Genomic DNA, 13,179 nt, shown 5'->3' with positions numbered 1-13,179 from the left:
CTTCCACCCCTCACGAAGCAGACCTGCTCCAGTGCCTGTCTGCTGGAGTTTTTGGTTCATCCATCACTGCTCCAGCTAGATGGAAAAAAGTTGCTGCAAATCAATCATTCGCTCCCCTGGGCTGGGTTTGGGGGTGTTCACTCACACTGCCAGTCCCTGTCCCAGTACAGCTGCACAGGGGACAGCCTGATCCCTACCTTGTCACACCTGGGGCCTCCAGGTGATCAATTTAATAACAGAAGACAGCTGTGCCACAGCCCCTCCTGCAGCAGGGCTCAGGCTGGAGGAGCCTCCAGCTGACACAACACAGAGGTACAGATCGGGACACACTCTGTGCCACAGGTGGGGGTGGAGGCTGAAGAGCTCCTGCAAGCAGCACCTTTGCCCAAAAGCACCTCCAGTGAGACGATCTCCTGCTGGGCTCTGCTTCTGCGCACAAGTCTGAGCCTACAAATTCTCAAGCCCAGCCGACTTACTCATCCCAGCTCACTCATGTTGCTGTATCTGGAGGCGTAGTTTAAAAATGCAGGAATATTATTTAAAACCATAACTGCACACCTGCTGATTTCTGTTAGGTCCTAGGAGAATGCGTGGGACCACTATATTTAGAATTTAATAACTCCAGTCAGTGCATGCTCTCGACTGAGGACCTGCCTACGTCTGTTCCCTGTGGTCCCAGGGGAATATCCAGCCTTGGGAAGAGTGGTGGGAGCCTGGCTGCCCTGAGCAAGACCAGGGCAGGGCTGTGCTGAGGGCTGTGCTGAGGGCTGTTACACATCACCCTGCTGAGGCTGGGGTGCAGGATCTCTGGTACCTCCACACGCATGGAAGCGTGGGAGCTGAGGATCTCCTCTCCGTGCTTCAATTGCCCACATTAGAGTGAAGAAATGCAGGAAAAGCAGAAAGTTGCTCGACAGAGCTGGAAGAAGCACCACCTAGAGCAAGGGCAGGGCCAGACATTGCAGCAGCTGCATTGTGTTGGCTTCTGGATCTCAGCCGTGGAGATTTCCTGGGCTTCTCAAGGTACAGACATTGAGGGGGCAGGAACAGGCAGAAGCTCAAGCAGCCAGGGTGAGAAGTGACACTGATTTCAAAGCACCCCACGCTTCAATCAACCCTTAGTTTTAGTTTCATAATCAACTGCGGCAATCAAGGGAATGGGCTCAGTATCCACAGGTGCACTCGAGCCCTGTCACTGTGGGGGTCAGGGACACCAGGAAATCTGTCTGCACACTTGGATCCAGCCCCGAGGAGCTGCCCTGGAGCAGCTGCATGGCCCAGGGGGCAGAACAGGGAGGGCACAGATCCCTGCAACTCGAGCTGGGCCACACCAGAGCACTGGGGCACACAGTGGATCTCTGCTTGGGGGAAGGGTGTCCACCAGCCCCACAAGGAGCTGAGCCCTGACAGGCAGCGAGCCACAGTCCTGCATGAGGGGACAACTCGGACACAGAATGGTTTGGGTTGGAAGGGACCTTAAAGCTCATCCCATTCCCCTCCCTGCCATGGCCAGGGATGCCTTCCACCAGAGCAGGTTGCTCAGAGTCCCACACCCACAGCCAGCATCCCCTGGAAAATCTGGTACATGAGCTACACACCTGCAATGCTTTTGTGGCTCACATCCCAGAGCCAGGAAGGTGCCATGACATCTCCCATTACAGAGGAAACCACCCAACTCACCCCAAACCCCAAGGTCCAGGGTCATAGCACCCCGTGCATGGGGGTGCACCTCCTCCTCTCCCTCGAGCCAGGCACTGGCACACGCTTGGCTGCACACAGCAAACCCCAGGCACGTCCTGTGCTCAGCAGCAGCCGGACAACAGACCTTCCTCACACCCAGCTCCACACCAGGACAGCAAAATCCTGAGGGCAGAAACCAGGGTTTCTGTCCACAATGCCAAAAAGGAGCAGAACAAAGCTCCTGGATCTGCCAGGAACGTTTCCGGAGAAACGACTGAGTGGAGAAGAGGAGACTCTTCTTCAGCCACCGAGGGAAGAGAGGAGACAGCAGCGGCTGTGCACGTCTCACTGTCTCAGCAGCAACATGGGCAGCAGCAGGAGGGGCTCCAACTTCATTTGAATGCGTAGATATTTTAATAACCTTTACAAAGTGCTCAACAATCAGGGAAGAAGGTAAGTGAACAGCTTGGTGCTATTTTTCGCCCTGTGTGTCCCTACACAGACCTACACCCCACAGCAGCAGGGAGGCACCGTGTGCAGGTCAGCAGGAGATCTGGGGACACGCTGCTCAGGCTGAGCCCACTCAAATGGGGGAGAGCCCAGAGCAGCACTGAGTGCTAGCCCTGTCCTACAGGCCTCACAGAACATCCAAGGAGAAGCCACCCAGGCACAGAGCAATTTTCTTAATTACAGTAACTGTGTTTACATGCAAAACAAGGATGTGTGCACCCCCCCACGTGTGTGTACACACAGCTCTGAGCACTCACACGCTCCCAGAGGATTTCCAGTCAGCCCAAATGCCACCCTCTCCATCCCCACTGCGACCCCCTCATTGGTCCGTATCCCAAACAAGCTGACAATGAACCGCGTGTCTGTCTGCCCAGAGGAGCTCCCCTCTCCATTGCCCAGACCCTTCCTACATGCCAGGATGCTCCATCAGCACCTCATACCCACAGATGCCACTTCACCTGAGAAGCCACTTCTTGCTGCCCCTGCAGAGGCCTTTGCACGGGGCAGGTGCAGGGAAGGGTGACTTTGGTGCAATGACCTCGCTCCTCTGACGAGGGGACAGTGCAGTGGCACAGCAGAGAGCACCAGGCAGAGGCAGGCAGGCACAGGTGCACGTGGTCACCCAGCAGACACCCAAGATGTGCCACCAACACCTGGGACATGCCCTGGGCATGGAGACAGATGCAAGGTCCCAGAGCCTGCCGGAGACATCCCGCAGCAATGAGCTCTGTGGGAGCCCCAGACAGGAACAGGGTGATGCTTCCAGAGCCCTTGCCTTGCTCCCAGCCCCCTCCCAGCCCCAAGAGAGGTAAACGGAAAGCAAAGCACCAAGGATTGCACATCCCATCCCGCAGCCCCTGGGCACACACGGAGGCACCAGGACAGTCGGGTCACTGCCACCTCGTACCTGCACTCCGTGACACTACAGCAACAGCTCCCGCTCCGCCGGCCCCAGCGCCTGGAGCGCAGCTCTGGCCTCGACTTCCTCAGGCTGAAATACTCCGTCAGCTTCCCAAACGAAGCCATGGCTCCCGCTGGCGTCCCTGTGTCCCTCTGCACCCTCGTGCATGCTACACCCCGGCCGTGCCCGCTGCCCCGCGTGCTCCGCCAGCCCTCGGCACCGGGAGGGAGCGGGGCCGGATGGACCCAGCACAGGGCAGGAGTTCAGCCAGGAATTACTTGGAGTCCACAGCGTGCACAGTGAGCCCCCAGATCTGGAGGGTGCTAAGTCCTGTCTCCCTGAGCCAAGCGCAGGTCACAGCTCAGAGCAGCTGGCGGCTGCACATGTATTTCATGTGATGCTGCAGAGCTGAGTGAAGGAGGAAGAGGAAAAATTGGAAGTGCTCGCTGGAAAGGGTCCCTCGGTAGCGCTGGCACAGGTCTGCGAGCCCCCACGGCGAGTGCCACTGGGCAGGTGAAGGAGCTGCCCTCTGAGGAGGTGGCCCAGCGTGGCTGTGGTGGCCCTTGGCTGAGGAAGAGGATGGGGTTTGATCTCAGAGGTGATGAGAAACCCCAAGAAATCGGCTGCTCGGATGAATTTCCAAAGGGTCTGTTCTTACAGCGTGGAGAGGATCCCCGCTTGCTCTTCCCAAGGCTATTCAGAGTCGACCAGTTTTCCTCCCTCCCTGTTTTCCAAAGCAGAAGGCACCCTCAGCTGCCAGCAGCACCTACCTACCATGACTTTCCAGCCTGTCACCAAACACCTGAGCCCAAGGAGAGGGACAGGCATTTAAAGCAAGCGAGGCTGATCCAGGTAGAGGTCACTTGTGAGCTCTGCTCCCCACGCTCCAGCACAAAGCCTTTCCACAGCAGACAGCAGACACGGGGATGCTGCGAACCCGAAGGGAAATCCTCCTGCCAGCCCTCCCCTAGTCAGGAGCACTTGTCTCTGCATCCTCGGCGCCTGACGCCAGCTGGGCGGAGAAAAAACAAGGGCTTCAGAAAAAAACCGCCCAAACCTTGCTCCAGCCCCATGGAGCAAAGCCAGATCAGGTCAGTGAAGCATATCCAGGGGAAGGGGTGTCTGACGGCGACTCCCAGCCATGCCAAGAGAGGAAACAACAAGGAAACTGGTGGTAACTGAGCTGGCAGAGCCCCAAGCTCCCTGCACACCCTTTTATCACTCTGGTGTGGATGCCATGTTAAAAAATAAGCAACCTGCATTCCTTGCTATTTCCCTGCTTAGAGCCATCCCCTGCAAGCAGCCCCCTGGCCACCAGGGACGGCCATCCACTGCCGAAAACCCTTCCTGACCTCCACTTCCCTCCTCCCTTATTTTCCTTCTTCTCCTGTACACTCAGGCTCAGCTTTCCCCTTGGAATTAAATGCCTGAGCAGCCGGGTGCGCCCCGCGGAGCACGGCCCAGGGACACCCAGGCGGCCGCCCCCGCCGGCTGCTTGTGACCGGCAGAGTCACAGTCCCCGTCACCGCCACCGTCCTCGCCCGCGCTTTTTTGGGGGGGATCATTTGTTTGCACCATCCCTGCTCCCCGCTCCGGGCGCTGACATCCATCCCGGCAAACAGAGCGAGCCGCCGCAGACCCGCACACAAAGCCGGGGGCTGGCGATGCTCGGGGGGGCTCCGCGGCCGTGGGGGACCCTGCCAGCACCTCCGCCGGGCAGGCACACGGCCCCCGGCCACCTTCTCCCTGCCGGGCACACACGGGGAGGGAGAGCGGGGGCTGCTCCCGTCTCGCAGCTGGGGAAATAAAGCTGTTCGCGCACTGCTCCGCACAGCCACCCACCCCCGGCTCCCACCTTCTCCCTCCGAGGGGCTCCGCCGCAGCCGGGGAGGGGTCCAGGGCGCTTCCCCAAATCGATGGGTTTGTGGCGAGGGCAGAGCATCCGCCGGCTGGCTCTGTGCGGCGCAGCGCGAGCCGGTAACACTGAACCCCCTCTTATCTGCCATCGGCTCCCCGTTACCGACCGCGGTGAAATGCGACACGTCACAGGAGGTCAGATGAGCCGGAGGAGAGCGGAGGAGCCGGGGGAGAGCAGAGGGGGCTGGCGGGAGGCAGCGGGAAGCAGCCGAGGGGGAGATAAGAAAAGGAGAGGCAGAAGGGGGACAAACTCTTGTTTCCCTGCTTGGAAAACGGCACAGCACCGGCTCTCCCGGAGGGAACTGGGCTGAGGCACACACACCTTGGAGTTGAGGAGGACAGCGGGGTCACCTGGCAGCGGTGATGTTACCTGCTCCCGAGCTATGCCAAGGCAACAGGAGAGGGGCTGGACAGGGCAGCAAGAGGAGTGGAGAGGAAGAGTGGCGTTAATTTGAATCCCTCTCTTGTCCCCTTCCTCCCACCACCTGCTGGGAGGGCAGAGGAGCAGCGGTGCTGCCCCAGGGATCCTCCTTTGGCATGAGCAAAGCAGAACTGTTCAGGGACAAAAGTGCAATTTGGAAGACTGGTAAAAACAGTAGGAGGATTCGACAGCCAGACTTGCCCAGCATTCCAGCTGCATGGGGCACAGCCCTACAGCCAGGGACACCACACATTTCTGCAGTCCCCTCCGGTGGGGGGTAGGTAGGAGCCGCAGCTCTTGGCAGGGAGTCAGGCTCCCAACGAGGCTGCAGAGCTTAGTCCATGAGCCCAACAAGTGCCAGCACCTGGAAAACAAACAGGAGGGAACGCTACCTTCATGAAACCTCTGGATAAGCTGGGGATGGTGGCATTGAAGGTACCAATGCCTGAAAGATCAGACAGCTCCATAAACACCTCCATCTGTGCCCAAAAAGTGATACTCCAGACGGGATTACAGCCCCCCAGCGTACCCCATCACCCTGGACCAGGCTGACTGGGACCCATCTGGCTGAAAGCACAACCAGTGCTGGCTCAGAGGCAGCACAAGCTCCCACATCTCTCCTCTGGGTTAGTCTCTGCTTTTGTGCTGGTGGCTTGGGGCAAGGAAAGGGCTGTCTCCTTTGCCCCAAGGACATGGAACAGCCCTCAGGCTTTTCCTTGCTCAAAGAATGAGTGGTCAACCCTTCAGACAGGGCTGTCACACCAGCTGGCTCCCAGAGGAGCTCGGTGCGTCCTATTAGGCAGCAGAGGCAATCTGCCAAGATATTGCTGAACTCTCTAATTTCACATTAACAATCTGCTGTGCTGGGGTTTGCAGCCACGCACTCAGCGATGCGACAGCTTCCCACTTCCACTTATCAGTGGCATGAAACACTTCATAAGCGAAACAGTGGTTTAATTTGCAGAGACATAAACTGATTTTTAAGAGGAGCTGCGGAGGAGATGTTAAAGCAGGAATCAGGACCCACATGGCACTGGGACTTGGGGGATGCCGAGCACAGCTGCGCTGCCACCACCCAGCCCTGGCACAGGCATCTCACACCTCTGGCTGCAGCTTTTGGGAGGAGAAAAACACCCACACGTCAAACACAGCCTGCCTGGCTGGGTCACCTCACACGTTGCTGGGCCCTAGAGACCAACATTCCCCATTTCAGAGCCCTCCAAACACAGTGAAGCCATGGCAGATGTGGGAACCAGCACCAGTCTCAGCTTGCAAACATCATCAAAGCTTTTTCAGGCAGAAGTCATCACAGCTATGTCCCAACAGCTCAGACATCCTAAGTGTGAACTAGGAAGCTTCTGTGCCAGCTCCTGTGGCCAGCCAGCACAGTGGGACAAGCCAGCCAGCCCTGGCACCATTCCCAGACTCCCTGCAGCCCCCAGCCCCTGTGCTCCTGAGCCCAGTGTGAGCAAACCAGATCTGGTTACATCTCTGCGGCTTCCCCAAGCAGCTTTTGCTCCAATTACACTTCTTAAATATGGATAGGCAGAAGCAGGGAAAGAGGAAAAGGGGGTTCTTCTGAGCTGACAGCTCCTCCATCCACTCCTACAGTCCACAAGGACCCCAACTATATTTCTCCAGGGCTCCAGTTTCACTCCACACCCAGACCACTCAACACCAGTTAAACACACCCACTTTCCAGCCCTGGCCCTTCTGGGGAGCTGCATCTCCAAAAGCCACTCAGCAGCTGATGCAGAGCCCATCCTGCTCCTCCTTCAGCCGTGCTTCCAGCCCCTCATCCCTCCGCCAGGACAGCAGGGGGGATGCTCCCCAGTACCCAACCTCCCAGTGTTTGGGGGAAGCAATTAAAACAGGTTGAAGCCACAGTGGGAGCAGCCAGCCCATCTCTACAAGTGAAACCTTGACTGGTTTAAGGCTCCCTTTCCCTCTGTTCCTTTCCCAGGCTGGCTGATTCCTGGAGAGCAGAACTCCAGCAACGCAGAGGATGCACAAGTGGAGTCCTAGACTGGAGGTGTGACATTAAGCAGTGAGTGACAGCACCAGAACAGTCTAGAAAAGCTGCCAGATGGGCCAAAGGAGGAGCTGGAGCCTGAGCAGCTCATCGGAACCAGAGCCTGGAGCAGGAGGCACTGCTGCCTGCTCATCCCAGGATGTCCTGTGGCAAAGGGCTCATTTCACTGTTTCACCCAGTTTCCATCTGTTGTCATCAGAGTCCTCTCCCCACAAGGGACAAATACCTGCTGAGAGCCCCAAAACTGGGTGAGAGGAAGCTTCCCAATCCCCCAAGAACATCTGTGTCCTCAGGTCAGGTGGAAGAGAATTTCTCATGAGCCTTCTCTTAGTGCAGCTGGGGAGGGACCAGCTTCTCCAAGGCACCTGGGAAGGCACCTAAAAGCACCACGGAGACTTCAAAGGGCTTTGGAGCAGGAATTTTCCAAACTGCTGAAAACTGGCCACTGATCACACATCAGCTCCCTGACACATCTTTCAGCCAATACTGAAGAATTTTGATAATCACTATTTTTTTTTAATTCTGAGCACTAATTTTTGGTGTTTAGGAAATAAACTTCTTCCACCCTATTTTAAATACACTCACAGTGACTGAGGCCCTGTTTTGCACTGCTGGTTAACCCAGTGTACCAGAGACCCATCAAATGTTTTGGGATAGCTATAAAAATAAAACTGGAATACATTATTTCACAGGATGTTCAAAACCAATTATCAACATGTGCATGCAAAGAAACATGTTAAATGCAAGTATGAACTGAGTTAAGAAACAAATGCACAAGAGACATCAAAACAAATCCAGAGGAGGCCACAGAGATGCCCCAAGGGCTGGAGCCCCTCTGCTCTGCAGCCAGGCTGGGAGAGCTGGGGGTGTTCACCTGGAGAGGAGAAGGCTCCAGGGAGAGCTCAGAGCCCCTTGCAGGGTCTAAAGGGGCTCCAGGAGAGCTGGAGAGGGACTTTGGAGTGACAGGACAAGGGGGAATGGCTTCCCACTGCCAGAGGGCAGGGATAGATGGGATATTGGGAAGGAATTCTTCCCCGTGAAGGGACATGAGTGGGCTTGGCAGTGCTGAGGTAACAGCTGGACTCAATGATCTTGGAGGACTTTTCCAACCTAAGTTATTCCATCCAGAATTCACCAAAGCATTTCATCTTGAGTCTAAATGTGCCCGTGCTCTGTGCAAACAGGAGCCCACAGCGGCACAACACTGCAGGTCCTCCCTGGTGCCCAGAGCCCTGGAGAAGCACGGCTGGAGGCTCCTGGAGCCAACTCCTGGGAACAGCACAGCCCTGGGAGCGAGGCACACTTGCTGGCAGAGCTGTGAAGCCCTCTGGGAAGTGCTACATCTCAACACAGCTGTAATAAAGTGCAGAGTGTGCAAGAGGTTCAATAATTTCAGCCTAAGCAGGCACTTTGCAGTAATTGCCAGCTCTATTGCATTACACACACATTTCCGTGCTGGTACCTACCACGAGCCAGCCACATCAATTTACTGATTTACCCAATGTATCACTTAGCACAACTACTCTAATTCCAGCAGCAAACCCAGATGTGCTGCCCAAATTAAGGTAAAATACCCTCATTCTCAAATTAAATTAAAATACCCTCTCTCTTGGAAGTAACAGAATCATGCAGGGAGAGTCTTGCACCACAAGGATGGCAAAGGGTTTGGAGCGGAAGCTGTAGGAGGAGAGGCTGAGGGAACTTGGTTTGTTCAGCTGGAGAAGAGGAGATGGAGCAGAGAGCTCACCGGGGCTGCAGCTTCATCCCGAGGGGCAGCTCTGATCTCTGCTCTCTGTGACAGGGAGCGGCTGGAGCTGTGTCAGGGGATGGTCAGGCTGGATATTGGGAAAAGACTCTTCCCCCAGAGGGTACTGGGCACTGCCCAGGCTCCCCAGGGAATGGGCACGGCCCCGAGGCTGCCAGAGCTCCAGGAGCGTTTGGACAGCGCTGCCAGGGATGCCCAGGGTGGCGTTGCTGGGGTGTCTGTGCAGGGCCAGGAGCTGGACTTGTGATCCTCGTGGGTCCTTCCTATGATTCTACAAAAATTCACCTTCCCAGAGAAGCACCCAGGGAGCAGAGGTGGAACCACCACCAAATCCAGTGGGGCAGCACAGAGGCAGCACCAGCCCCCAGCACAGAGACACCGGTGCTGATCCAGTAACCCACCTGCAGCAGCTGATGAGCATCTGTCCCTGCCTGGAGCAGCGTGGGATGTGCATGCTCCTGAAATCCAATTCCCTTTTTAACCCCCCGGATCGATGGAAATTGCCAGGTTATTTCATCCCACTTCAAAAGGTTCTCCCCACTCGCAGCCCTGTGCAGTTAAATCACGGGCACACAGGGATAATTACCTCCCAAAGCAGGGCTGTCCCGGGTGCTGCTCCCTGATGGCTGTACAAAAACATAGCTCAGGCTTGCAGGGAAGAGATAAGGGCAGGGAAAAGCAGCCAGCAGCACAGGCAGCTGCAGGAGCCACACAGGCTTCTAGATACTTGCTAAGTGAAAAAAGAGAGAGAGAAAATTTGTTGATACCTCCTAAAAATAATTTGTTGCGTTCAAAAGGACTGAAGAAAGTATACAACATCAACAGTGAGGTGATGGGAAGAAACACAGCCAAAGGAGAAACAAAGACAGGATAATCTGAGGACATTTGGAGCTGGCAGGGCTGTCTTATGGGCAACGGGTGCTGCCTCTGCGGAACCATTCCCAAAAGTGGCCACATTGGCTCTGCCCCCCCACACTGCTTGAGACCCACCCGAAATTCATTTGATCCCCAGGGAACGATCTCAGCCCCGAGGCTGCCAGAGCTCCAGGAGCGCTTGCACAACCCTCTCAGGGATGCACAGGGTGGGGTTGTTGGGGTGTCTGTGCAGGCCCAGGAGCTGGACTGGATGATCCTCATGGGTCCCATCCAAGTCAAGACATTCTGTAATTCTATGGTTTAATTCTATGATTCTTTCAAATGAAAAGGGAAAAAAAACCCAGATCCTGCCCACGTGGGACAAACTGGGACATGTATAATCCCCACACACTCAAGCAGCCTGGGAACAGACCCAGCTCACTGCACACCAGTTGTTCTTTTCCCCTGAAAAGCCAGCCCTGGCAAAACCCGAAGCAAAAATTGGAAAACTCATTAACATGATCAAAGATTTCAGAAAATGGAAAGGAGAATAATTCATGCAATTAGAGCCCAGCAAACTTCATCAGTCTTCAGAAAAAAAAAATGATAATCAATAAGGAGCAAGCAGTCTCCAGGCTGGGAGAGCCAGGGGACCGGATCGATGCAGCTGCCGGCATCCCACAGACAGCAGAGCTCCAAGGAGGAGCAGCCCTCCCACAGCTGCTCCCAACAACTGCCTCCCCCAGCACCCCTGTCAGACCCAGGGGGGCTCTTACAAGGGTTTCCTTAGCAAGCACACAACCCCCAAGGCGTCCCAAAAGGGGCCAGGCTCGCAGTGGTGTGGTCGGAGAACGAGGAGGCAGACAAGGGACGGAGCGGTTGTGCCCAGCTGCCAGCCCGTGGGCAAAGCCATCCTGGGCACACCATTTTCACTGCGTGTTGCACCCGCTCCTCCCGGTCCTGTACACACCAGGGTGTACACAACCGTGGTGGCTGCTCAGGGAGCCCCTGCTGCTCCCTTCACCCCAGCCTTGTGCCCCAGCTTTCTGAACCACCTGTGACTGCTGGGCACTGCCCACGGCTGCTGTGTCCCCTCCTGGGGCTCACCAGGGCAGGGAGGTGGCACCAGTGGCCGCTGGCTGAAGAGGGATCAAAATCAGATTAACAGCCAGGCATAGGAGATCACCTCATACACAACCAAATGAGCAGGATGAGCATCTGACCAGCTCCCTCTTAGCACCTGGCATGGCCTGCTTGGAAGGGAATTATGGATAAATCACAGAATCATGGAATCACAGACTGGTTTGGGTTGAAAGGGATCTTAAAGCCCATCCCATCCCACCCCTGCCATGGGCAGGGACACCTTCCACTGGCCCAGGCTGCTCCAAGCCCCATCCAACCTGGCCTTGGACACTGCCAGGGATCCAGGGGCAGCCACAGCTGCTCTGGGCACCCTGTGCCAGGGCCTGCCCACCCTCCCAGGGAAGGATCTCTTCCTAAGATGCAAGAGCCTCTCTGGGAAATTACTCATCCATGGCCTCGAGCTTCCCTCTGATTTGGGTGAAGTTCTTCCACTGATCCCATGGACATGGAGGCACCGTCCTGAGCACCTCCCCTTCCCAGGGCTTCACGACTCAAGCTCACCTGGACTTTTGTGACCTAGCAGCAGACCCAGCCTGGCAGCTGTGGTTTGTGTGGTGGAGAGGCTGTGCCAGGAGGAGACAGTGCTCAGACCCCACGGGAATTTGAATCCTCCCTACTCCCCAAACGAGTCCCACATCCCTCAGGAAGCACTGGCCCAGAGGGGCACAGACATCCTCAACAAGCCCAGGATCCCACACCAGGCACCATTTCTACTTCCAACTGTTTTCTTTTCACCTCTCAACCAATAATTATTCCATTTCTGCATAAAACAGAATCTATTAAGATCTTACTTCTTTCCCAAACAATAGATTAACGTAATCCTCTTACACCACCAAGCCGGCTCCGCCTGTTGCAGTCAATGATTGCAAACTTTCAAGCCTGGAGTCAAATTTTAACTTTTCCTGTCAAAACTCTGAACAGCACAATCACCAGCTAGACAGGGATGTTGGATTTACTCAGAATAAGGCTTTCCATTTAAATTAAGGCCAAAGATTTCCCCCAGGTTACAGCAATTTAATTAAAACAAAGTCAAAACAAACCTCTAAAACTTCTGAAATGCTAGTTGTGTAAAATTAAAACCTCCAGGACTGCCAGAGTACAGAGCCCAAATAGCACCCAAGGGAAAACAAATACTTCGACTTATTTCAGGAAAATAAGACTGACAAAGCAGATCACATCCAATCCTTCACAATATAGGCAATATGTTTAAAGCCCCATTGGGCAGGACAAAGACAATTACCCAGATGGTCAGAGCCACCAAAATGAGAAGCTGCATAGTGAGACTCCTCACCTGAGAGGAGCTCTGCTGCCGTACAGCTCCAAGGCACTGCTGTCCCTGCTCACATGCCCACATGCAGGCAGCAGGGACAGAGCTCCAGTCAGCGAGCTGCTCAGGGCACTCACAGCAGCTCCCTGAGCTCTGCCACCTCAGGGACACCCACAGGCCCTGGAAGTTGGTGGGATTAGCTGTGCATGGGGCAGCCACACACCGGGGTCCCAGGAAGCCCCCCATTCTCCAATGTGAGCCCTGAGGAACCCGACTGCTTCCAGGACTCTGCCCCACATGCTCACGTCATGCTCACGCCAGGAACACATGGTTCAAACCCGACACCACAGCGCTGTGTGGTGAGACCAGGGTTTCGCTGCTGTGGAGAAAGGAGGCAGAGGAGGAGGGAGACCCTGGCATCCTGCACCATCTGCAGCATCAGCCCTTCCCACCTCTATTCCTACCTTTACCCCGCTGCTGCCTTCAAAGGGTGCTGCCGTGCTGACAGAGGGAAGAGAAACCCCAGGGAGGTGTCTGTGCAGGCTGATGGGAACTGGTTGGTGTCCCACTGTGAAACTCACACCAGCACAAGCAGAAAGGAGCAGAAATGAGTCAGCTCAGCTGATCTGCTCTGAACCAAAACACAGCCGAGTCCAACCACACTTCCTCAGCACCGGAGTGAGCTGAC

General features: G+C 55.7%; 1 protein-coding gene across 5 annotated transcripts in view; it reads right to left on the bottom strand.

The window, feature by feature from the left end:
• Nucleotides 1-13,179, bottom strand: part of LOC116451916 (ankyrin repeat and fibronectin type-III domain-containing protein 1-like) — a 246,714-nt gene that overhangs the window by 188,629 nt on the left and 44,906 nt on the right. Inside the window, exon 1 of one of the 5 annotated variants that reach the window (XM_032125879.1) lies at nt 4,947-5,098. The exons of 2 other annotated variants lie outside the window; for them this stretch is intronic. Coding sequence is in view for 2 of the 3 variants with exons in the window: in XM_032125876.1 (XP_031981767.1) it covers nt 3,098-3,216 (119 nt within the window). In the remaining variant the exon portion in view is untranslated. Of the gene's footprint in view, nt 1-3,097; nt 4,068-4,946; nt 5,099-13,179 lie in introns of those variants that run through there. 2 more of the 5 variants (XM_032125876.1, XM_032125877.1) reach the window with 2 other exon arrangements.

This window comes from Corvus moneduloides, chromosome 16 (genome assembly GCF_009650955.1).
Source record: "Corvus moneduloides isolate bCorMon1 chromosome 16, bCorMon1.pri, whole genome shotgun sequence".
Lineage (NCBI taxonomy): Eukaryota > Metazoa > Chordata > Aves > Passeriformes > Corvidae > Corvus > Corvus moneduloides.
Note: the sequence above shows the minus strand (reverse complement) of the source record. Positions and strands in the feature narration are given on the sequence as shown.